At 39.0% G+C, this 25,427-nt stretch overlaps 1 protein-coding gene across 2 annotated transcripts in view; it reads right to left on the reverse strand.

Moving 5' to 3' along the window:
• Nucleotides 1–25,427, reverse strand: part of SOS2 (SOS Ras/Rho guanine nucleotide exchange factor 2) — a 55,991-nt gene that overhangs the window by 11,394 nt on the left and 19,170 nt on the right. For both annotated transcript variants that reach the window (XM_075029443.1, XM_075029442.1), the window contains 10 exons: nt 24,773–24,976; nt 23,112–23,255; nt 18,568–18,678; nt 16,318–16,416; nt 10,128–10,255; nt 9,086–9,741; nt 6,156–6,237; nt 5,343–5,465; nt 1,785–1,888; nt 340–559 (listed from right to left, as the gene is read on the reverse strand). In XM_075029443.1, the coding sequence (XP_074885544.1) occupies nt 340–559; nt 1,785–1,888; nt 5,343–5,465; nt 6,156–6,237; nt 9,086–9,741; nt 10,128–10,255; nt 16,318–16,416; nt 18,568–18,678; nt 23,112–23,255; nt 24,773–24,976 (1,871 nt within the window). The remainder of the gene's footprint in view (nt 1–339; nt 560–1,784; nt 1,889–5,342; nt 5,466–6,155; nt 6,238–9,085; nt 9,742–10,127; nt 10,256–16,317; nt 16,417–18,567; nt 18,679–23,111; nt 23,256–24,772; nt 24,977–25,427) is intronic.

Consider the following 25,427-nt stretch of genomic DNA (forward strand, 5'->3'; position numbering starts at 1 on the left):
GAGCAGAAACAATTGTGTTATCCTTTTATGATGCAACAAGCATTTCTTACTAATGTAACACTAAGTTTGCTTTTAACAAGGAGACAGTACAAGTTAGTATTATCTACTTGTAACATTTTAGTGTCCTTCCTGTACTTATTTATGTTGTCAGAAGTCTGATATGGAGATGAAAAAACTTTTTTTTTTTGCCTTACATATTTTGATATTGAACAGATGGCAAGAAAACCTCTTTCCATAAACTCTGAAAGTCAAGGAGACGTACTTTTGACTGATTCTACAGCTTAGGACTCTTTCTTGCTCAAATAATCTGAAAAAGACATGGATTAGTTCTATCCCTACCTATAAAGGTCAGACTCGAGAAGCGTTAGCTGTCGAGCAATTTCTATAGGATGCAGAGTCATGAGGTCCAGCGTTTCGCTGTGCCCAACACGCCAAATGTGCCACTCAATTGGGGGAGGTGGGCTCTCAAAGGTGATGTTGTGACTAATTCCATTTGCTTGAGCTTTCTTTCTCTTGATGATTTTAGCAATTGATTCCACCCACTTCTTCATGGATTTTCCTGCAAAACAGAAACCATGAAAAAAACCTTTTAAAATATTATCTTAAATGACTTTTGATAATCTAATAAAACCACCTCCCCCAAATTATACATGCACTCAAAATTCTGCATTTCTGCATGCAAATTAATTAGGTTTGTAGTTCCCTTTTTTTTCTTATGGGTTCCTGCACCTGTATCAGTTGACAAATACAGACACATGTGAACACATTTTTGGGTGCCCAGTTGTGTTTAACCACATCTACTGACAGCTTTTGAGTGGAAAAAAGTGACCCTGCATACGTTATATTTTACTTTTTCCCCTCAGCTGCAACCATCTTCACTTTGACTGCTAGCTTTATCTACTTAGAGAACAACTAAAAAAGTAAACAACAAGCTTCAAGTGAGATCTTTGCAACATGCTGTACTAGTGCACTGCAGAACAAAAAGTTTAGAGAAATACATGTTTACACTATCAGTCCAACATTTACAGCACCCAAAACAGTGGACAAGACAGGAAGTACCTTCAGCAGTTCGAGACAAATAGCTTTTAAGGGACTAATCAATATCGAATTATTCCCCTCTGGTCAGCAATAGCTAGCATGGAGACCTCTGCAAAAGATAAACTACCACCCTCTAAGTTTGTCTCAGAATTATACTGCCCAATGTATGGTCTGGCAGTCTGAAAAGGCAAGTCTAGAATTGCCAGAATAATGACTAAAACTGATATGCCAACACTGTTGCCCTCCACTCAGGCTGCCAAAAAAAATCTGCCAGTTCGTAAAGGATTGCTCCAGAGGAAGTGATACCAAATGGGTCAAGTATCCTCTCCTAAAAGGATAATCATTTTCAGCTAGAACTTTTAATAAATGGGAAAAGAACAAGATGGAAAAAACCCAGTCTCAGTAACCAACAGAGAAGGAATTCTCTATGAATACAACACAGGGAGAAGGAAGGTGACAGTCTGAATTCTAACAAGTCTATTGTAGAGTCAAGCAAGGATGAACATTACTGTCCAGAAGTAAATACACTTAAGGTAAATATCATAATGTTTGAAGTAATTTTTGGTAGCTGTTTAGGCTCCAGGCCAAAGCTTGCTCATGTAAAGTAGAGTCTCATAAACAGCTCAATTAAAGTCATTAAAATTACTCATGTGTGTAAAGATATTCTCATGCCTAAAACCTGTCAGGGTTAGACCAGCAGGTTGTACCAAAATGTGGAAGAACAACAGGACCACCAATTACCATACCTCTTACACTGGAAATAAACGTCTCCAATCTCTCTAGTAACTCCAGATCTCTTTCAAAATCGTAAAAATGGTGCTCTACCCAGTGGCGAAAAACATTTAATATTCTGAGGAAGGAGAGAAAAAATAAAATATTATGTTTCATTTTTAAGGACTTCCAAGGCTCGTCCTACATAAACACTAAATGAAACACAATTCTACAAAAAACGAGTTACGGATTCATGTAGTTGACGACTATCAAAATACATATGGACAGAGGGGCAGAACAAAGACTAAGCATGGCACCAATGACCACAGAAGTCCCCAGGTATTTAAAACCTAATTTTCCAGTCTTGGCATATATATAGTTTGGTGGGGTTTTTAAATACTATATAAAGAATGCTAGTGTTGAGGTGGTTTCAGAAGAGGAAAAAACTTATCAAAATCAGATGAAACTGGTATTTCTAATGTAATTTTCTGATTTATTTTTTTTTTTTTAAACTAAAAAGCTGATTAGGATCTCCCATTTGGTAAGAAACAAATTTATAATTATTTCTTTCCCGTACAGAAATTTCAGCTTAGAAGTTGTTGCAAGTGTACTGCCCTACTTTTACAACTTTTTAATTACACAAACGGCCGTACTAGATCCAGTACTTCTTTTAAGGATAACACTAAACTTTCTCTTGGTTTTTCTCTACACTTTCTTAAACAGACCACTAATAAACAAGCCTCTCAAAGTTAACTACAACTGCTCTTCTGCTTTCTACTCTTAGGGTGTAACAGAATAAAAAACTGTTTACCTGAAGAAGAGGCAAAACAAGTCGAGCTCGTACCGCAAAACTCTGATTTACTGGGGTGCACCGTATCACCTTACCTGAAGGGTGAGCAAAAATCTCCTACATCAACTAGTACAACAGATTTTCCCTGTGCCAGTTCAACAGGTGGGACTGGATGATGGGGTTAATGGAGAGCCCATGGTCTCAGACTCAGAGGAGATAGTTACAGTAAGATGTGGTTACTCCTGCCCCATCACCCCTTTGCAGAAGTGGCTCAGCTGTATGCAGGATGCTGCTGAACTCCCCCACTCTTTGCAGCTCAGGATATTAAGGTAAACCAGTGCTAATTGTGCATCAGACTGCTGTTGGTGGTGTCTCAGCCCCGTAAAGTGGGGGCAAGAACATCTGAGAGGGATAGGGCAGACAACTGATTGTAATCTGCCAGTCTGTTGTGAGTCAGAGCACTAGAGAAGTTGGCTGGTTTAGGTTAGTCAAATGAAGGGTGCTCTATGTGAATACATCGAGAATTAAATAGTTCTCCTTTTCCAGTGAATAAGTTAAAGAATAAGGTTTATCACATGAAAGAATGGCTACCCAAACAGATCATTTAGGCTAGAAATTAATGACAGCTTCTAACTGTCAAAAGGAGTGATGTTTTGAAACAAGTTCCCAATAACAGTAATATAGGATCCTATCTAATCAGTCTTTTCCTTTGAGATATCATGGCAGTAATACTGAAAAAGCAAGAAAGATTGCCTGGTTGTGCTGACTGCATTTGCAGCTTAGCACCCCCTCTTTCTCATGACTTTGCATGCATTTCGTCTAGTCAAAGACATTACCATTTCCCTGCCTGTGTACTGCACACCATGTCTACAGCATTTTCTGCAAGATGAGGAGTAAGCATTAGGGAGGGAAAGAAGAGAAGGAGGGAGAGACGAGCATCTTCACATTCTCCACCTTCTTCCCAAACCTCAGGTCTCTCTTGAAGTAGCAATCAACGCTATTAACAATACTGGAATTCACAAAGTACTGGGCATACCAACCTAACAGCTCAAATTCAGGAACGTATTTTCAACTCTAAGACAGTTAAGAGTTTCAAGCTACTAGAAACATGTAGTATCTCCTAAATTCAAAGATTAACTATAAGGGTGTGTGTTAAATAGCAGCACATCTCATCAAGCAGGCACAGTAAGAGGACTCAACTCACCAACCATAGCATAAATTAGACAGCAAAGAGTAGTTGTTACGATAAGAGGCACCCTAATCTCTCAAACAAGGAAAGAAACCAGAAACCAAAACCAAAGACTCTGGAAACTTTGGAACGGGGCACAGGTGTCAAACAGCTCAAACATAGCATATGAAGGCAAAAGTGCTAAACTGATTTTGGAAATTAATAGCAAGAAACATGGCTAATTGCTGCCTCAAACTTTTCTACAGATTCCAGTTCATTGGTAGCCACTTGTTGTGCTCAGCTATGGCAGTCAGCAGTGCTGCAGGAAGATGCATCTGTAAGGGGCACTATGAGGCGGTCCCCCAGAGACTTCCATCCTAGCTAGTAGAGTAAGCTACAAAAAATACTAACAAAAGCAATACAACAGTATTTAAAATCTTGAGCCAATTATGTCACAAAAGCCCATTCTGTGTGAGTTTCTCTGAAGGGGTTCTATAGGCACCGACGTGGATGGATGCCAAAACAGTTACCAGAAAACAGCAAGCTGAAATCAGGAAAAGTATGTGCTGAGAAGTAGCACGTGAAGCTCTCCCAAGAACTGATAACTCTGGAGACTAGTGGTCCTGCTGAACCCACAGGAGCTGCTGAACTGAAAACACCAAGGGTCTGATAAATCTGTACAAGGCCACAAGCACACACAAGTATGAAGGTTACGCTGAGGTTGTATAACTTGGGACTGCATCCAAGAAGGTGGCAGCAGCTATATATTGACAAACACTACAGTATTTTTTTATTTTTTTTTTTTACATATACGCATACAGGTACCTGATGAAGATAGGACACCTAAGTGACTGTCTGAACACCTAACTTGAAGGTACTGGCATGTCAGTATGACCCTTCACTTTGACTAAACTGCTGTTGCTCCTAACAGGTAACTATGAATGACTGTGTGAGGGTACTGTGCGTATAGTTATCTGCCATTAACAGTAACATCTTGATGCTACTCATAAAAACAGTTTAACGAATAAAAGTTGTTCTAGCAAATATTGGTTGTGATCTGTGTCTCCTCCTGACTTGATTCCCTATCAGGGAAACAATTAGCCTCATTCATGCCAGAAACACTTAACTGTTCCCCCAGTTAGCTTGGTCAGCAAGACCTTGAAGATTCACTGCAGCCTGTTGCAATGTGCAGTACAGACAAGAGTCTCCCTGTCTGTGCAAATACATCAACAGGGCTGGGAAAGGGAGTAAAATACCAGCAGGACTGAAAAAAATGGAAACAGAGAAACTATCTTCATAGGGCCTCTTAACAAGGAATCCATTCAAAATGCAGTCAGAAACACTTTCAGTTATACATCTCTCACCCACACCCGCTTTACATAGCAGCAATACAGCGTTCTTGTGGGTGGTGATCACAGCTGTGAGTGGCAGAGAACCAAAGTACAGTTGCAACAACAACAGAAGTCAGTATGACTAATCAGAACATGGTTTGGGATATTAGTCTGGTTGCAGACAGTGATAAGTCTCTACTTGACAGCACAGCAGTCTCCAAAAGAGATTACTGTCTCCAGGATCACCATATAATCAGTGAACTCAAACCTGGCTTTAACAGAACAAATTTAAAAGCAAATAAACCTGAGTTGTACTGGCTGGACATATTCCTTGCGAAATCGCTTAAGGTCTGCGCTGATAGGCTGCTCCCCTTTCTCGATTGCCAGCCTGTCTGCTTCAGTGGGCTCAGGCTCTGGGATTTCAAACCTATGAATAAAAGCACCAAGAAACCGATGGCAATTAAGATAAAACACAAACCCTTTATGTAGGACATGAAGAGCAATTGCATTTAAAAAAAAAAATATCAGTGCGGTGGAACTCAAGCACTCATCTAATATCCAGTTTGCCTGGAATTCCCTCCTCCCCTAGCTATGTAGTGCTAACACACCCAGCTCTCGCCCTGATAATTCGCTAGTTCTCTGGTCATCACAAGATGTCTAGACTAGGATATAAGGTTTTTAACTACCCTAGCTTGATTAAGTGAAGATTAGAAGAAAGCTTAAGAGCAGCTTTATCACACCGTATTAAAATGTTGTTTACATTAAGAGTCTGTGCCTTTCAAACAAACCGCTCAGAACACTTCCGTTCTTATTTGCATCCAGACTTTAGGCATACTCGAATACACTCTCATGATCAAGTTAAGCAGTTCAAAACATTACCACCCCACAGCTGATGCACACCAAGTGCTCTAGCTAACACTTAATTCAGGTAACTACTTTAAACTGGGAAAAGGAAGCTTGCACTAAAAACTTGCATTGCTGTGTCCCGTTGTAAAAGTTACTGTTTTACAAGCTTCACTAAAACATGTGCCACATGGCACTGAGAATCCAAGCAGAAAAGGAGCAGGTAAATACACAAAGCCTTTCAGTATCTTCAGAAAGGATGACCAGTACTTACCTTTCAATCAGTAAACTCAACAGTTCCTGGGGCTTGCAAAAGGAGCGGTACGTAGTAAGGAAAGTACGTACAAAATTAGGATCTGTAAAGATAGAGTAAGAAAATAGTGGAGTGGGGTTTTTTTCATCCAATTGCAAAATATCAGAAATAAGACTCATACACTCACAGAAGGTTTCAAGTGCAGAAAATACACTAAGGTTATAAGTCCAGCACTGTAATTTTAAAAGTACCAGAAATGATACTGCTTGTGAAATTTCCATTTAGTCCTCTGACACATTTCCCCTGTAAAAGTACTCAACTGCACATACTATGTTCTCTCAAAAACTGTGTCTCAGTCTCAGCATGCGGAATGACTTACACTCCCTGTATATGCAGCTATTCCATGGCTTCATAAAGACAAAGAAAACATGGTAGAACTAGGCTGTCTACTCTCTTCACATCAAAAATACCTATACCACCCCAACAAAACGCTATCTTACCTGTTCTTAAAAAATCTCCAGCAGTGGGGACTGCACACCTGCCCCAGCCACACCACTGCAGCACACAACTACCCTCTGCAGAGCAGCCAACAGGGAAAACATGACAAGCAGCAGAGGCCTTACAAAGCAAATATACAACATCTTGAACTGCTGCAGGTATCTCCACAAGCCACCACACCTCCCTCCTGCTGTTTCTCACCGCTGCAGTAGGTGTGTTACCATGAGACGTGCCTATCCGCAAGCTACCACGTGTTTTATTGGGCCCACTCTGCTATATTACAAGTATGAAAGGAAAGACATTGTTCCCTTAATCTCTTTTAATTCCACTCTCTTGTACAGAGTTTCTTAAGCAAGCCAATAAACAAATCACTTCACCGTGAGCCACGAAGGGTCATCATCTGGTCCTAATCCTGACATCCCTGCAGCAGACCCCCTCACAAGGGTGATGGAGGCAAGACGCTGCTACTGTGTGGTATGCAGCAGCTTCCACAGCTGCCTGGGAGCAAATGAATGCTGAAATACAGGAAAACCTGGCCTAGAAAAGTGCATGTGCATATGTTCACTCAGAAGTGTGGATTTGGGGTTGTTAGGGGTTTCTTTTTTCTTGCTGTTCTGTAAATAGTCTTGAATCTGTCAGCATTAGGTACAGGTAGCTTAGACCAGCAGTCTTCAACAAGTGGGAATCGAATTTCTTCCAATAAACCCACAAAAGATTAAGACAAACACTGCTTTTAAGAAGGCTTAAATTCCCTGCAGAGCACTGCTCAACATTTTTAAGGGATCCATATATAGGAATGTGCTTGCAAGCTAAGAGTAATAGTGCTCTCATTCTATGATAATGCTGCTGAGTTTGCACCCTAGTCCTGCACTGGCCTGTTCTGCTTCCACGTCACATCTACATTCACTCTTCAGTACTATTTACAACACTTTAAAAGTAAATCTTCCTCTTATCACTGAACAGGCAGGTAGTATCTCTGCTCTGCAGACAAGATCTGCAATTCTTTTAAAATGGGGGCTGCTACTCTGCTCTCTGACCTGTGTAGCTTCCTTTGTATTATTTTTGAAATTACTTATTTCTGTAAATGACATTCTCAATAAAACAGAAAGTACAAGCAATGTGCTACTAAGAGTGGCTGGTGATTTAAATTCAAGAGTTTATTAACTCTGCATCTGCTATCTCCCATGGTATCGTGGTATCAGCTGGGGACTTCTTTGACATGACAGAGGTCATTCTGTGAATGCAGAGCCATTGTGCTGGAGCAAGGCCTGCTTCAAACAAATATGAAACTAAGGCAAATGTACGATAAACTGACAGTGAAAAAAAAATCATATCTTGACCTAAATACAAACAAAAAGCACCACCAAGATCTGCTGAGTCCCTCCACATGCTGTTAGTCATCAAAATGCCCTTATGGAGGCTGAGGGAGATGATTTTGTTAGTCTTGGCTCCAAACACTGTTTGGAAAAAGCACACAGAAACCCAAGAGGCAATGCTTTCATTGAAGATTCCCAACGCCAAAGTGGCAAGTTGCGCTATAAAAACTGAAGTTACGCTATCAAACTAATACTCAAATACACCAGTTCATTCAGGAAAAGGGCTAACTCTACAATCCACCAAAACCCATCACATTTTAGAAATTAATGACTCAGGACTCATAGACAACACAACTACGGACTACTTGTATACCAACTAGTTGCATCAATACTGAGCTTCACTGTGGGAAATGTGTTTGGTTTTTTTTTTTTTTTTTTTACTTTTTAAAAAATATACAGCTCCACACTATCTAGCCTTGGTCTTACAAAAAAGACTCACTTAAATACTGGGCACTTTTGTAAAAAGCACAAAGGAGACCATTACTAAGTTTTACAAAAATTGCACACCACTTCCACCAGCACCGTTCTGTCAGCTTCACTGCATTCCCTTTCAGTGCATGCTTTTCACCCCAAACCTAAGATCTAACACTTTCATCAACATTAGCACTTCATGTAACTACTACAAGGTTTCATTTCTGTGGCTTTAAGATAGTAAAGACTTTCACAGGAAAGTCTGAAGAATGCCAATTGTGATTTGTATCCTTTTCTACAAAGTGGCAGGTTGGAGCATAATAAACATAACCTTAACCTTCTTCTTCCTCCACAGTCACACAGCCTGTAACAGCACCACTGCTTGAGCCATGATGGTCTCAGGAAACACACTACTGGTTCCTATTAGACCACTGATACTTTTTTTTTTTTGGCAGCGGGGAGGGCTTGCATACCCCAAATTTTCTTACAGCTTTGCCAGCAAAGCCAGTTGATTTGACAACAGATACCAGGGGTTTTTTTTCTGCAAAACTTGCTTTAACTATATGCAGAGAAAAACCCAAACAAACAAAAGATAAAAGGATTAATTTCATCACCAATACAAGCATAACCTTAAAAAAACATATAGAACACAAATGTACAGGATACCTGCATACATATGGTATGTTAACCTTTCAATTAATTTCACAACTGTTCCTCCTTTGATGATAGGAATTCCATTCCTGCTTTGCAAGTTGTCCTCAAAAACAATGTTATCTTCAGAGTCTTCCACTACAAAACGATATACACTTGGGCTAGGTAACCTCAGTGGCTGTTCATTTTCTTCTTGCAGTAACACTGAATCAAGCATCCTATCCAGAGTACTGCGATACTGGAGGGAAATCAGAGCAGCCATCCAATTACTCTTCTCTTCAGCAGTCTTGGCAGCAAACAGTATACTGTTGTCATCTTTAGACACCAGTTCAAAAGCATGTTTATATTCAGATGTGTCATCTTTATCAATAATCTGTATTTTCCTCATGATAATTTTTTCCTTCAGTCTATACTCTGCATTGCTGTAACCAGGAAGCCGTGATTGACCGTGATTAGTTTTACAGCTGATCATTAAACCATCAAAGAGAAAGATGTGGCGTTCATGTTTGGCTCCTATTTTTGTCAAGCCTCCTTCCATTATGAATTCATTACAGCACTGCCCAATATCTTTGCCTTCCCAGCCATCAATATTTTTCTGGATTTCATTCATTTTCTTGATGGCCAAGTGCTTGCTTCTTATTTGTCGGTTATAGAAGCGACAGACTGGCTCCCTTGAATGAACAAAAGAAAAAGTCATGATGGGCACATTCCACATTTGCCGACCCAAGAGACAGGAAAAAAAAAATAATCAACTGAATTCATTGTTTATATCATTATTTCTTTGCCCTAAATACACCTTAACCAAGTTTACTGTTCCAAAAAAGCCACATGCATTGCTTTGGCTAGGGAAGGAGTAGGATACTGACATTATTCACAGAAGTGGACCGTGAAGGTTTTGGGCTGCTATGCCATTTACAATGAAAAATGACATAAAGCCATGCCTTGAAAAGGAAATATACAGATTACCTAACAAGAAAAAAATTTACAATTCCTTCCACATCATTTATCTCCTTTTCTGCCAACTTTGGGACACCAGGGTAGTTTTGTGGATTATTACCCAGGCCGACGTCTTGGGGAGTGTTTGCTGTAAATCCGCTCCATGCTGCACTGCAGATTCAGAAGAGCAGTAATGGCTTGTTTTAAGCACTCCCGATCCTCTTCATCTTCACTGCATTCCTGTAATTGCTGTGACACAATAAACATTTTTATTTCAGATTTATCTAATTTATAGAAGGGTAGGAAAAATGAAAGATATTCTTACACGGTGTTATCTACTGTACTCAGAGAGGTCAGTGACTTCAAGTCAATGAGACCGTTATTACTGGAAGCACACTCAAAACTAGCTATGTATGTAACTAAAAAACATTTGTCAGATATTCAGAAGTCAGTAGATCTCAACAGGAGAGAGCAGGAGAGAGTTTAGAAAGAAAACCCTTTACCATTCTACTGAGAGTCAATGCTAATTGTCAGATACTGTTTTTCCTGTTATCTTTTCAACAATGTCCTGTTTCACAACTGATTTTATTAAATAGTTTGGAGGTTTGAAATAGCCGAGAATTAAATGCTGGTTTATGTAACTCTGCGTAGCATAGCATTCCTTCAATGAGTCAATCTCAACATTTCAGAGCAAAGTTAAAAGATGGAATGACCAAGATTCTCTGTTTGCTCCTTACCATTCTAAACTCTGCCATCTTCAGCAAACTCATCTATTTCCAGAAGAAATGTCAATTTTGCACAGTGCAAACGAACATAGTAAAAAAAAAAAAAGTCTGAAATTCAAGATTTGCTCCTAATAGCAAAATGTAAAGGCAGCGAGAATCAGTGTATTTCCTTTTTATAAAGACCAGATCTGTCTCCACTACTAGGAAGAAACTTATTGAATTATAGAATTCAACAGGCTTTCATATCATCTCCATACACTTGGTAGCAATATGCTTTGAGCAAAGCCTATTCACAGAGTTTCTCTTTTTGGTTCTTTAAGGTGATCACTCCTAAAAGACTACTGATTATAAATAAAAGATATTTTCCATTTAACCCCTTTCATGTTCAAAATTGTATGAATTTTTAAGAAAAATCAATCAAATAGATTGCTGGGTGAAATCAAGACAATATGCCACGCAGTTTTGGATAAACTCTGTTTTACCTACATACTTTAAGAGAATTCTTACTTACAATCACTCAGCATGGCAGAAGCTTTCTTTTCCTTTCCCCACTATGCTCCCTCAGCAAGGATATGTAGCTTCCTCTAAAAGTAATTGAGAGAACAGGATTTGACCAGATTGGGCCACTCTTTTCATGTAATTTAAATTCCTAAAATTTTTATTTTTCACATGCCCAAACAACCTCCATCTTGCATAACAGAGAAACGAAAGTTTCATGGCCAAAAATTTTTGGGAAGTTTATGAGCTGAGGAACAGTACAGGGAAGGGAAAAATAAGATGTCTACCTCTGTGGACACCCTTCTTTTCCTTACTATCAGCCACAGAAAGGCAAAGAACATAAATATAGTGTGAAAAGATGACAAGTGCAAAATCCTAAAGGTGGGAAAAGCTATCGGGTCTGATAAAATACTCTTTCTCCTCACATGTCCTGAGCACAATTTCTTGCATCACCTTTCCAAAGGGAGCTGTGTTTGGCAGTTAACAGACATCAAGTGGCATGTTTTGCTTTTTTTGTCTTAAGAAAGAAAAAAAATATATATACACACATTTGGAAGTAATCTAATCTATTTCTACACCTTAATGCATAGATTCCTGAAGATCAGGCAGAGCACCTGAAGCATATCTCATTCTCTGTAACCGCTGGACTAACATCTACTTTTCCAAATACCAGTTCTTAACAAGCATCTTTCTGATTAAACAGCAGATGCAAAAGTGTAACATGCTTGCTAGACACAGAAAATACGTAAGTCTTTAGAAAAGGGAAAAGGGGTTCCTGTATTTAAAATACCAGTGATGATAAGCTGACAAAATGAACTATTCAATATACTGTACAGAAAATTGTCAGAAAATAGTAATGAAGAACACTGTTCACTTAAATTATACCACAGTGATTCTGTAGAATACTGACTGGGGCTTCTCTGTCAGTCAATCATTAGCTAACAGTGGGAAAGATTAAAAGGCTGAATTTCATATGTTTTGGGTTGCTTGATAACAACACAGCAAGTCACATGCAAGAATTAGGGATAATCTTGTGTCTGCAAGTCACATGAGAAGGAAGGATATACTCTCTATTCAATACAGGAAAGCCTTGGACTTGAACAGAGACTTGAACAGACCTCTGCTTACCTTCAGGATTTTAATGATACACTTAACTGGCATCTTGCTCAGGATTCGGATGGATTATATGACCCCTTGCGTTCTTTGCACTGCATTCAAAGAATAACGTTTCCTAGACCTCTGACACATTTATGAAAGCATACCTGGAGCTTGAAAGTCTGATGAAACATTAAGCTCTCCTCTACAATGCCAGCATGTAGAGCATTCATGCTTGGAAATGCCAAGCAGAGTGTTTTAAACCCAAATACTCTGATAATCAATTAAAGCAGGATCCATCTGGGTTACCTGTTTGCAAGAGCTAACAACTTTTGATCACTACCACTACTTTTTCCTTCAAGATAGTTTTATTTCTTTAGTGTGAATTCCTTCAACCTTTGCTATCATCATTCATCCTGAAACAACCTACAGCAGGTTCATTTTCTGTCAATACTTGAACAAGCAATCAACATTAAAGGGTCATCAGGGCCTGCCCTCTGGCTCAAGGTGCTCAAAGTCTATCTCCTGGTGACCTCTATATGGCTGTGAACAAAAAGCTGCCAAACCAAACAAATTCAACATGGGGATCTCCAAACTGACATCCAGCCCTTATGCCTCTTGCTTAGGCAAAAAGGAGTCTCTGACACAGATCCTGCATCAGAGGCTGCACAAACAAGTTTTTGCACCAAAAAGAAAAGTTCTACAATTTGAAAGAATTTTCAAGCTTTTCACACTTTAAATTCATTCATTTTAGTTTTGCTATTTTGCAAAATAGCAAACATCGAGGCCTGCTTTTCTGTAAATCATTCATTATTTTATTTACCTCCCAATTCAGTAGGGTTTTTTTGGTAACTTTCTTTAGGAGTAACAGTCTCAATCTTAGCTTCTCTCCCTACTGAAGCCATGAAAATATGAGTATTCTGTTGCTTTTCTGCTTCCATTTTTCTAGGTCTTTTTCAACCAAGGTTCCTAGAGACAAATACAATGGTAACAGAGATGCGGTAGCAACAGTTTGTAACATACTAACATTGTTGAATAAATACTTTCTCTATCCCCCAAAACACTCTGCTTTTTAAAAATCACTGCAGTAAATTTAGGATGTTTTCAAATTGCAACATAAAATTCAAATTTTAAACCTGCAGCGATCACAACAAAAGACTCTGTATTTACCATTATTCACTACAGAGTGGTATTTAAGATTTCTGCTCTGCTCCATGCTTGCAAAGTTAGAAAGATTCAAGATAGCCAAGCATCAGCCTCTGCAGCTGAATTCTAATTCTATTCAGAAATCTTGTACACTATGGATAAAGGTCAAATCTAATCATTTTCGCTGCTAAAATTCCCTAGTTAAAAAAAGGCATGGCCTAATATTATCTTTTATGCAGCATCCAGCTGTATTATCCAAGTTAAAAACAAACAGAAGAAACAATATTTTTGCACTATCTGCCAGACTTTGTCTTCAAAGATATGAGGACATTTAAGAATGTGCATGTATAACCTGATCCCATCAATACTAACAGGAGTTATGAGCAGACTCAGAGCCCCCAAGAGACAAGACAGAAAACTCCTGCAGCATTACAGATTTAAAACAGGCTATCAAAACCAAATTCTCTTCTCTGTGCCATGGTTTAAAACATAAATAGTAGCCACCCTTTCCTGTCACTGAAGAAAAAGCTACCACGTTTGCATGCAATGCATTTAATCTTAAGTTTTGAAAACACACAGAACTCTACTCAATAAGGCATATATGTTAATGTTTCCCTAAAAAGCAGACAAACACTACACAGCTTGTAAAATCAGTTAAATTGTTTAGATTCTCCCAAAGCTGCACCATATGATTTCATTCTTTGATTTCATACTGATGCACTCCATTTCCCAGCTTTAAGACACAATGGGTCATTAATTAGCCTGACCTTCAGCATGGTACAGGTCACTAATCCAATTACGTCTTTTAAACATGAAAGAAGAACATTTTAAGAAGTTCCAGAGAATTATCATACGCAATTGACCCTTACGGAAGTTACAGTATTTTGTAAGAGAGACATTATCTGCAAAGCTATCAGTGCTCACTTCACAGCAAGGCTGGCAGAACCATGCCATGCTTTTGCTGTCATCCTTTAGTTCTTTGATCAGTTTATTTTCTTTTGGAAGATGTCCTTATAGAAACATAAGCTTTATGAAGGCAAATATTAAAACTATGGCAATGTAAAGTTTCTGTTCTCAATAGAGAACAGTCATCTAGAGAAAAGTTCACTGACCCTTAGGGTTGTTTTGGTTGGGGTTTTTTTTCCAGCTTTGTTAACTGTTTTCTAAACCGACTATCACTAGAAATGCTTAAAGATTTAAAATTTATTGAGACCACTAAATATTGGTAATCCATACATTGGAGATGTGTGATTCATGGGTCAAAATAAATCATGCTTCTATTTACTTATCTAAATCAGGATATGTAAAAAAAAAAATCACAGTAGACATAATGAAAACAACACTAAACTTAAAAAAAACCAACCAACCAAACAACAACAACGTGCCAGATATTAACTACAGACCTGGTCTTAAAACGATTGCTATTTTTTGGCTTGAGATTCTTCTGAGAAAATTTTATATTGTATTATACGTAAGTTCTACGTTGCAAAGTTTCCTTTTCTTTCTTCATACAATTAAATCCTTTGAAATACAAAGGAAGACTATATAACGCACTTGTATAACACTGCTAGTATCACTTTTTACACTGGGAATTTAAAAGTGTAATTTCTGTTGCCATTTCAAAATGTCAGCTATAGCCACAGGATATTTCACCTGTTTAATTTAAGTATATCCCAGTTAGTTAATAATTCACTTACCCTTATAAGCATTACAAACTTTCCCAACACAATGGGGCAAAGAGAAACTGTTTTTCATTATCCTCAACTACTTAAACAAAGCTCTGATCTAAGTATTTTTCAAGATAATTGCATTTTCTATAGCAACATTATTTTTCTTATTGAAGAATGATTATTATAGATCTCAGATGTTGAATTTCTGCTGACTGCTGGCCTCTCTTCTTGTAACTCACAGCAAAAACATTTGCTTGTAAGCAAAAAGATACATGCTTAGTTACTTTTTGGCTTTTAGCTGTTATACCCAAGGGAAATATCTACTGATGTTAACCACCTTGCTAGCACACATCACAATAAAATATGTGCCAAGTGATCTGTGGTCAAACCAATACAGGCTGTTCTAAAATAAGTAATGCCTCAATCGGCAGAATTGCTCATAAATACAGACTAGATGCCAACCTAAACAACTTGTATGGTAGGACCTCCTGTATGTCCTACAGGAATAACTTTTTATCATCTGAATCAGAATTCCATAAAGCCTGACATTTCACCAATGTAATTTCTTAGAAGACAGAAAATAAGAAAATAGTAGTGCCTATTTTCATTCCTCCTCAATATGCAGAAAGTGTGGTATGCAATGAAAAATGATATTTTTTGCTGTACCTCTTCCATTTAGGGCTCAGGACAAATGATTGAACATTAAGAACAGATTATTCTGACTCTGCTGAAAGGAAGTGCCTCCCTAACCCCCAAAGTAAGATCAGCTGTGCTGCAACTGGAGTGTGACCCAAGACTGAGAATACTGATCTGCATTATGCCTAGCTTTTTCTGAACAGACAAACAAATTCAGAAGTCAAGGAAAGAAGAAATTTGATTTGCATATCAAATTTTTAACTGTATTAGAACTCAAGTTTAATAAAGGTTTATTTAATATATGTTTATTTAATAAAATAGTTACTTCAAATGTTCATATCAGAGCAACAGATGCTTTTGCAGATTTTTTTCTTTTACATGATTTTACTTTTCAGACATATACTAACGGGTGTCAAATTAATGTTTTCCTATCTTTCAGTGTTCAGAAGCAGTATTGAAAATCTAATCACCTATTTAAAAGCTCAGATTCTCCACATTAAGAAATGTTTTTGGCAGGAAACAAGAGTGTGGCTTCATTTACCTGTAGTAACTCAAAGTAGTGCAAACAATGATAGACTGGGATAAGCATGAGTCGTGGGAGGACGTATCGTACAGCTTCTTTAAACCCTTCAGCAGTAGACTGAAAAGGAAAAATAAACAGGGTTACTTGCACTGAAATACTCAAAATGGTACTGGACAAGGGCCTGAAGTTAGTACTGCTTTGAGCAAGATGATTGTGCTAGACTCATCCAGGGTGTCCCTTCTGATCTACGTTACTCTATGCTTACATCTAGTAGTAAGGAAGACAATAAAGTTTGAAAAAACATTTTTGTCCAATGAGACTCTATAAGATTCAGAGACACTTAAACGGTCTGACATCAAGCAAACGGAACCTGTAAACACCCTCTTCCAGGCACTGCAAGCACGCTTTTGCAAACAGCTTCGGGTGGATTTTGATGCATACTCACTAGTGAACCCATAGCTCTGAAAACACCCCTAACCCTCCCAAGAAATGCTAGCACAATCTGCCTCCTTAAATTGGTAACAAGTTGGATGGTCCATATTTTTGCCAGAAGTAGCAAATCAAATTTAAGAAGCTAGAGGACCAAGTTACCTACAAGTCATTTTATAAGCATCTTTTAATTGACGTAGAGGTGCTCATATCGCAATCCCTAGCACCTTTGTGTTTCAGCACTGCCTGCAGAACTCAATTAATAGCATTAGTTCAAGGTGACAACACCTAAAAAATAATGCACTGACTACGGCTAAGCTGCACACCTTATTCCCCAGTCAATAGCCACATCTCAGAATGCAGAAAATGCTTTAATATATTTTGAAAAAGGCTCATACCCATTTCCAAAACAACACATTTTACCCTGGACCACAGTTTGCTGCAGAATTTAAAGAAAACACTGGAATGTTAAAGACCAGTCAGGACTCCCATACAATCTAATAAACTTGTCACCAACTTCCCTCTAATGTCCTTTTCTTCAAATTATGTATGCTGTGCTTCAATTTACATCCAATACACCACAGAAACATGGAGGTCTCATCAAGTACTTAAGAAATTAAGAAATTAGTATCTCCTCTCCCTCAGAAACTGAGAATCACAAGTTTAAGACTTCGAAAATGAGTTCAAAATCTTTTCCCATTCCCAGCAGTTGACTAACACAATAATTCAGGTTTTAAGATGAGGAGAGGTTTTCCAAAGGACGGTGAAATCCCTGCCATCTTCCGTATCAAGATAACTATTGAACAGAAACCGAATTACCTGATCTCCTTTTTGGAAATGACCTCTCCCCCCTGTTTAAGACTTCTGGCTGCATCTCTCTGCAATTGCCAGAGACAGCTCATATACGTCCCACGGCCCAGAGCTCGGACCTCCGCCTTCGCTCCACAGCTTGGAGAAATGTGAAGGAACATCCCTAGGAAAGCCCAAACCTTTCTATGGTGAGTAGAGTCAGAAAGGAGGCCAGATGCACTGTCAAATAACTTGATTACCAATTTAACATGGAATAGGGCTTTGGGCTTTAAATTTGCTAGGGAGGTAGGCAAAGGGCCTTATTTTATTTACGAAGTAGTATTTAAGAGTGAGATGATCCAGCTTACCAAGCACTCAGAGCTGAAGAGGAAACACCACTCACCCTGAAGGAACGGCTCAGAGGAATCTCAGCTTGCAGACATGGGCCCCAGTGAACCGTACAAACTAAGCACTACTACAATGGGTTTAGCTGGGAGCACCACTGACCAAACACTTACTCAGCAGCTTCTCTAAGTGCATTTCTAAACACAAGCTCCGTCTTCTGAACAATAGTCTTTAATACAACTGCCACGTTGGCAGAAGGAAGTAATAAAAAAATAAAAATATTACAGACGATCTTGCTGGATAGTCCTATTAAAGAAATGATTCAAGAAAAACTGCCATTCCCAGCCTCAGTGCTGAACAAGGGGGCCTGGGATATGTATAGAAGAAAATGAAAATACTGTGCCTGGGTGCCTGTGTTTGGTGTTAAAAGGCAAACCAGAAATAGAAGTGGCAGGTATGAGAAGTCACCCTCTATTCTCAAGCAATAGAGTCTGATGAGGACAAAAAAAACCTACAAAAGACTCATGGATGGGTCAGAGCTATGTCTAGTTTTTCAGGAAGAGGCAGAGTCCACACATCTTACACTGAGGAAAGGTCAGAATCTAGAGGATTTCTTCCTCAGTAGGAAGTAAAGAATTACTGAAAAAATTCAAACCTTTGAAATACAAGAACTAAAGCAGTTCAGTATTTCTCATTTGCACTCACCTGAAAGTGGAGAGCAACAGCAGGTTTTGCCATTAAGTTATTAAAATGCTCATGAAATTGTGGAGAGAGAATATCCTGGGACAAGGTTTCATATGGATCAAAGGCTTGCTCCTAAATAAGAACAGAGAATTATATACATACATGAAGGAGGCAAGATATTTCTGTCCTAGCTGGTACAATTAATTCCTTTAATAAGCTGATACACAAGTGGAACTTTTCAAGAAAAAGATGGATTTTGCAAAACAAATATTCAGTAAACCACAACCCTTCTTCACTTCCAAATTTTAAAAGCACACAACATTTTCTCAGCATTCCTCAACCTCACCATACTTATCACTAAAACAAAATCTGTTTTACTGAATCAGTGGGAACCAAGAGAAGTTTCTGCTTTCGGCCCACCCACATTTCACACAGAATGGCAATTTGACTCCTCTCTGTCAATAAAGAGTGACACTTCAGAAAGAAGTGCAGGTAAAGATGAACTTTGGAGACTGTCACAAGGAGGCATTGTTGTACCACCACCATTTCAGGGTACATCACGTAAGAATGGTCAGTCATAAGCACTGGACTTCTGCTCACTTCTCTGGCTGTGTTGGAAGGCTGGGAAAATATCTCTGGGAGAAAGCAGCTAGTCTGAAAAGAGTCTGAGAGGGAAGTGCTCTAATGACACCAAGGGTTTCAGGTGCAAAAATTATGGCTCTGGACAAAGTATCTGGCTGTGATTCCATAATATCAGCTACAGCAGGACGGGATGAAAACCTGACTGTACATGAATCTCTGCAGGAATAATTTATGACTGCTCATAGATCACCTGCTCCAAAGCCTGCCAGGCTGTTCCCCAGTCTCTGCAGATTCATTGGGCTGAATCACTCATGAATCACCGGGTTATCCGGTGCTGATGGCACGATGCCCGGAATAAGCTCATACCTCTTTTCACCTTAATGCAGAAGTGCTTGTCAGACTACAGGCTGCAGGATTGGGGAGTACCAAACACCACAAAGGCTCGTTTGAACATTCAGGTGAAGTCTCAAGTCTTCCATTTGCAGGGGGTCCAGGGGATTTCTTACCTTACTCATGGGGCAGCTGCAATTAAACTCTTTGTGGGGAAGAGAGGCACAGAATGCATGCTCTTTTCACATGCAAATTGTAATCATCACTCTCAACTCTCCTCATCAAGTTCTAATCATCGCTGTCCATTCGCATTAGATTGTATCTCAGAGGGGGGACGAAAGGGGGGGAAGGTTTGGCACTTCAGCAGCAGCAGCTGAAGAGAAATGATTAGACACTCTCTAGCTGAACAGGCTGGTTTCCTTAAGCAGAATATGAATCCAGTTTACAGCCTGGTTGTTCTTTTTGTTTTGTTTTTGGTTTTTTTTTTTTTCATTTACTCCACACCTACCCACTACCTGCAAGCATACCATAGAGGGGTCTTATTTTACAGCATCCAAATTAAAGACAGGGGACAATAATACTGCATATAGCGTTTGTGTTTGCCATATTAGTCACGAAAAAAATGAACATAAACCTCTGCAGAAGCAGTAAGTCAGCCATGGGGTGTGGGTTCAGCTGCATCCAGAGGTAATAAGTACGAATGGGCTGATGGCTGCAGCTGCTCCACCGGCTCGGTCCACCGCTCCACAGGACACAAGCAGAGCACAGAGCTGGAACTGCTACTCAAAATGTAATCTTGCATACAAATCTACTGGGGGAGCCAGACCAATACATATTTATTCTGCACTGTCTTTTTAAACTTTTCACTCCATTTCAGAAGTGTTTTCAGTTTCTTCCACTCAGACTTTAATCAGTATTTTGAATTTTTGGTTTTGTTTTTTTGAACGCAAGATAGAAACTAACTGCATTAGGTATCTTCCCCACGAGACTAATAAAAAAAGGGGGGAGAGGGGGCTTACACTTGCAATGTTGCAAAAGTTACTGAAACATGGAGACATTAACTTGATGCCCATATAAATTATCTTAATGCAGCATACAGTTCCGGATTGGTGTTTATACGTTTCAGCCCCTTTTGCTGTAGCACGCTGGTTTCCACCTTTTTTGCTTTGTGGATACCTAAAACTTCTCCTATGGAAACGCAAATACCAGCATAACAAATTTACAACCTACTGATAATAACCTTGCTTTATTAGCTGCCTTCTGAAGACCACTTCAAAGTAGCACAGAGACCCTCTGCCCTCGGTTCTGAGGTTCTCCCACCACTAGCTCAGCATCACTAAAGAGATTATCTCAGGCAATCATTAAAACACATTGCAGTAGTTAGAATTGTAAAAGTTACCGCCAAGTAAAAATTTTTTTACCAGCAGATTAACAAATATCCATCTCTTGCTCATATGTGTAAGGCATCAAGTTCTTGAATTTCCTCCACACCAGGAAAAAAATGTTCTGTTTTCCCTGTACTTCCTTATCTCAAAAGCACGACAATATTTATGTTTAAACCTTCCAGAGAACTGATGCAGAAAAACAGACAGAGCAGGAAGACCCCAGCTTGCAAGGGTTGTTTGTTTCCAATTATCCTTCCAAATAAGTTGAAGGACCTTTATAATGGAAACACTAAGTGAACAAGCCTGGCAGTAAGATAGGCAGAGCAAAACTTCACTTTCCTATCTCTCTTTTAATGATCCCTGTTGCAAATACTCACAGAAAGATGATCTCAACATGTGAGATGATCAAATGAACAGCCTAGTTAATACAGAGCAAGACCTCCTTAACGGAATTATTAAATTCAAACTTACTACCTACATAAAAAGGTTTGAAGAATAATCTGTTCTTCATTTCCTATTTAAGTTTTTCAGTTAATGAAAATCAGGTGAGATTTTTACACATTGAAAAGGATTTGTTTCCTTTAAAGCACAGGGTGCCTAAGAGTAGCTTTTGCAATAAACTGACATAGATATGTTTTCCAGGATAGTGCTGTACTATTTCAAATGTTAAGTCTTTTTTCAATTTTAATATAACAGCTGTTTACTTTGTTTCATTGTTCAAATGCTTCTCCTTATCATTATATAAGCAATTATGCTTTAACAACTTAAGAGCTAACACCTTGTCAACTGGACTTTCCTACTGATACATCACATGAGTGGTTTATTGAAATAATGCCAGGAAAACTTTATCTTTACAGTATATTCGTAAGAGTGGCACATGGGCTGAAGGACCCATATTCTTCACACACACAAAAATGTAATCATTTTCCAAATGGTACTGCTGTGTTCATGCAGTCCTCAGATTTTAAAAACTGAACATATGTAAAAGTGAAATGGAAGTTTTATGGGTTGTCATTTTCTTTATAAACATCGTAATTTTAAGATAAAACCCATAAACTTCACATTCACCATGCGGTTCATCCAAGCTATTCTCTCTTGGGCCAGAACATCTCATTTGACTTCCTCTGCCATACGGTCAATACGGTTTACATTTTGGTTCAGAAAAACTGGGTTCAATACCCCTCTCAAGAAAAAGCAGACTCCATTTAGCATGTCCAAAGACAGCAAAAACTCCACACCTACCTTTGTAATTTGTTCCAAGAGTTAGCTCCACTGACAGTTAGAGAGGTGTGGTACGTTTCCAAGCTGAACTGTCCTCCTGCCTTTCAGATACTGCTTTTATTGCTGTGCAACCCTCTGCTGAATTCCAGAGTCATTTTCTACTCTATTTTCAGGTCATGAAGGTACCTATATACCTATCCCGTTTTGACTAAACTGAGCTCTGTCTCACTGTAAAGCACTTTCTCAAAAACTTCAGTTTTGTGACTCTCTTCTGTAGCCCTTCTAGTATTTCAATGCCCGTTAAAAAAAAAAAACCTGCCAAAATAATTGTTAATAATGTTCCAGTACGAGCCACGGCAAATCCGCATGCAGTGTCTTCCCTTATTCCTACTCTTCAGTATCTATTTTATAGGTCAATGGGTATCGATAGCACTTTTGCTACAATACTGAACAGTAAGTTTCTCTTCAGTTGCATGGCTGTTTTGATACTGCATTCCTTCCCAGAGTCATTGCTTTGCAGAGACATTGCCCATTCCAGATGTACAACAATGCATTTGCCTGAATTAAGAACACATTTTGTTTGAGTTAGCTCACTGTCCAGAGTTATGCAAGTCACTCGTCTTGCAGATCTACATCCAGCTGCTATGATTTTTGGGTAGCCCTGGGTCTAACACCAGTGCCTACAAAAATGAAAGCACCACTTTGTTTCAGTAAGCAATCCCATGTAGTTCCTTTTCAAATCCACATCCCTACAGGATCATAGCAATTAATTTCCACTCTGAAATAAGCTTTTAGTTTTGTGCTTACCTGCTTGATACAGTTTCTGTGACAGGTAGAAAAAATACTTTAGCTTAACCTACTAAAGAACAGATAGGGAAGATCTCTGTTCAGAGCTTATTGAAAGGACATTTTACAACTTCAAATTTATCGGAGATATCAGAGTCATCACCAAAAGTTTACTAAGAAAATAAAACAATCAAAAAAAAAAAAAAAAAAAACACCAAAAACACCCAAAAAATCCCCTCCCAAACCAACAAAACACCATACCTCTGCAAGATCCTCAAAGCAGCTGCCAGCCAGAGGATGAGGACTACTTTCATCAGTCATTTCAACAGTATCCTCAATCAACCCTAAAAGCTTCACTGTCAGCTCATGAATATCCGAAATGTTGCTAAATATCACATCAATATCCTGTAAACATAAAACTTATCTTAGTACTGTTCAGAATAATTTATTTTGCTTATGTAAATATCAGAGCATTTTTTGTGATGTCTGAACCAAGAGGTAAGTGGAGAGGAGCCAACAAAAAGCTAGGAAGAAAGTTAAGTTACATGGTCTTCCCAGCCCTGCAGGCTTGCCTGGGCACATCCAGCCTTGCACAATTCTCACCCCGACAAAAGAAAGCACACCATCCTTCCAGTCCGGAGCAGCAGCAGTCCCGGTACAGGCTGTTCAGTGCTTTGGACAGAAATGGCTGGCCTTTTCAGCCACAACTCACAGCTGTTATTTTCCCCTCTGCTGATTCTTGTCTCTCAGAACACAACAGGAAGGAGGCAATTTAAAGCAGCTCCAAGGTCAGATCCTCTAAACCGCAGGTAAAACTTAAGCAGCTACTTGGCTGCCTTAGCAGAATACTACCTGGGTACAAAGGAGAAATCGGCAGCTTCCTTTTCCAAATTCTACTTTTAGATTTTTCAAATCCACACACGGCAAACACACCCAACTAGGCAGCCCCTTCCAATGACCTGCATTCTTCTTCTGACCCCTCTGAAACACACTTCTCGGAAGCCTTCGCTGCCCCAACCTTGGGTCTTGACCTCCTGCCAGCGCCAAGACCATGGCAATCTCTTCGTGGGAACAAGCAATCGCAAAATTTCTCATACCAATTCCCATATAACAGAAGAATATTCCTCAGCTCCAGAATATCGCTCCCTTCTCCCATCATCTTCGTCTGAATTCTGTCCCCACAATTGCACAACTCTCCAATATCCTACCAGCTACTGACGAACCTCCACACCCAGCTGTAATGGGACTGTCTCCCACTGCCTCTCTTTTTAACCTGCTGGTATCATGTAAAAATCCCAGTTCAGGTTCTGCTGGCCCAGTTCCCTTCTCCTTCCTCCCACAGGAAGGATGCACTGATCTCTCATTATTACTTCTTCTCTTACAAGATCTGTGCTTTCTTTTTAGACTCCAGCATCCTGAAAACAGAATTTGCCACACAAATTTCAATCAAATACTTCAATCATTCATCAAATAGAGATTCCCTTCACAGTCAGTCACACGCTAGAGAATCCAGAGCCAAGGGCTGGTTTACTTGTTGTTTCTGCAGATAGGGGTGCCCTGGGGTAGCCTTCAAATGTCAATTCAAGCATTCATCTGCACTCACTGTACATGCTGCTAGATAACTGTTAATTTTTGTGTTAAGCAGAAGTGTAACTATTACCTACATGAGCAAAGGACTCTGGCTATTGCCGGCATCCGTCAGGGAATCATGTCCATTAAGCTTCACTCTGAAAGCAGCACTCTTCGTACTATTAATGGCAATTCCTCCATTTTATTTCATATACAGTCAACACTCATTATGCACTGACATACAATAAATCAAATTTAATTTTACCTCCAACACAGTTAATGTAAAATTGATATGTTACGGCTGCTAATGGAGCAACTAGCATTACACATCAATAAGCTATTAAAGGACTTACATTAGGTGTGAACAATTTTCTGTTTGATAGGAAAGCTTCCCGAAATACTTTTATTATCAGATTCAACTCCCGCAGATATTGCCTTTCTTCTGCAATTTCGTTTCTCACTAGGTCATAGTAATTGAGTTCCCCAGAAGAAGAGGGTTCGTCTTCACAGAGAGAAACCAAACCAATGTCATCCTGATCAAACATATCCATCAAAACCTAGCAAAGAAATTTAAAAAATTACATGCAAGCCTGATTTTTACACTTGGCTCAAGCTCAGCTATTTCAATGTGTTCAGAGAAATCCTTTGAGTTTTTAATACAATACTTTCTGTGATCACTTTCACAAGGGAGTAATATTTAAACTTTGGCAGCAGCAGGCTGGATCAGTTGCCAAAGCCATTTTCCCCTTTATAAGTTAGTACGACCTAGAAAACAAGTTACAATTCATGCAGAACCAACTTTGAAAACAAGGCATCTTGCATAAGCCTTTGACAAAACCCTCCTGATAAAGATAAAATTAAACAAAAATGTTTCTCATTTTTATGAGCATGAAAACTAAACGTCTTTTCTGTATTATAAAGAAAGAAAGCATCATCAGGAGGACAGTAACACAGCTGAGAAATAAAGGACAACATCATTTTCTGTCCTTGCATTGTTCTGTATAAGCT

The sequence above is a fragment of the Buteo buteo genome, chromosome 6 (assembly GCF_964188355.1).
Source record: "Buteo buteo chromosome 6, bButBut1.hap1.1, whole genome shotgun sequence".
NCBI lineage: Eukaryota > Metazoa > Chordata > Aves > Accipitriformes > Accipitridae > Buteo > Buteo buteo.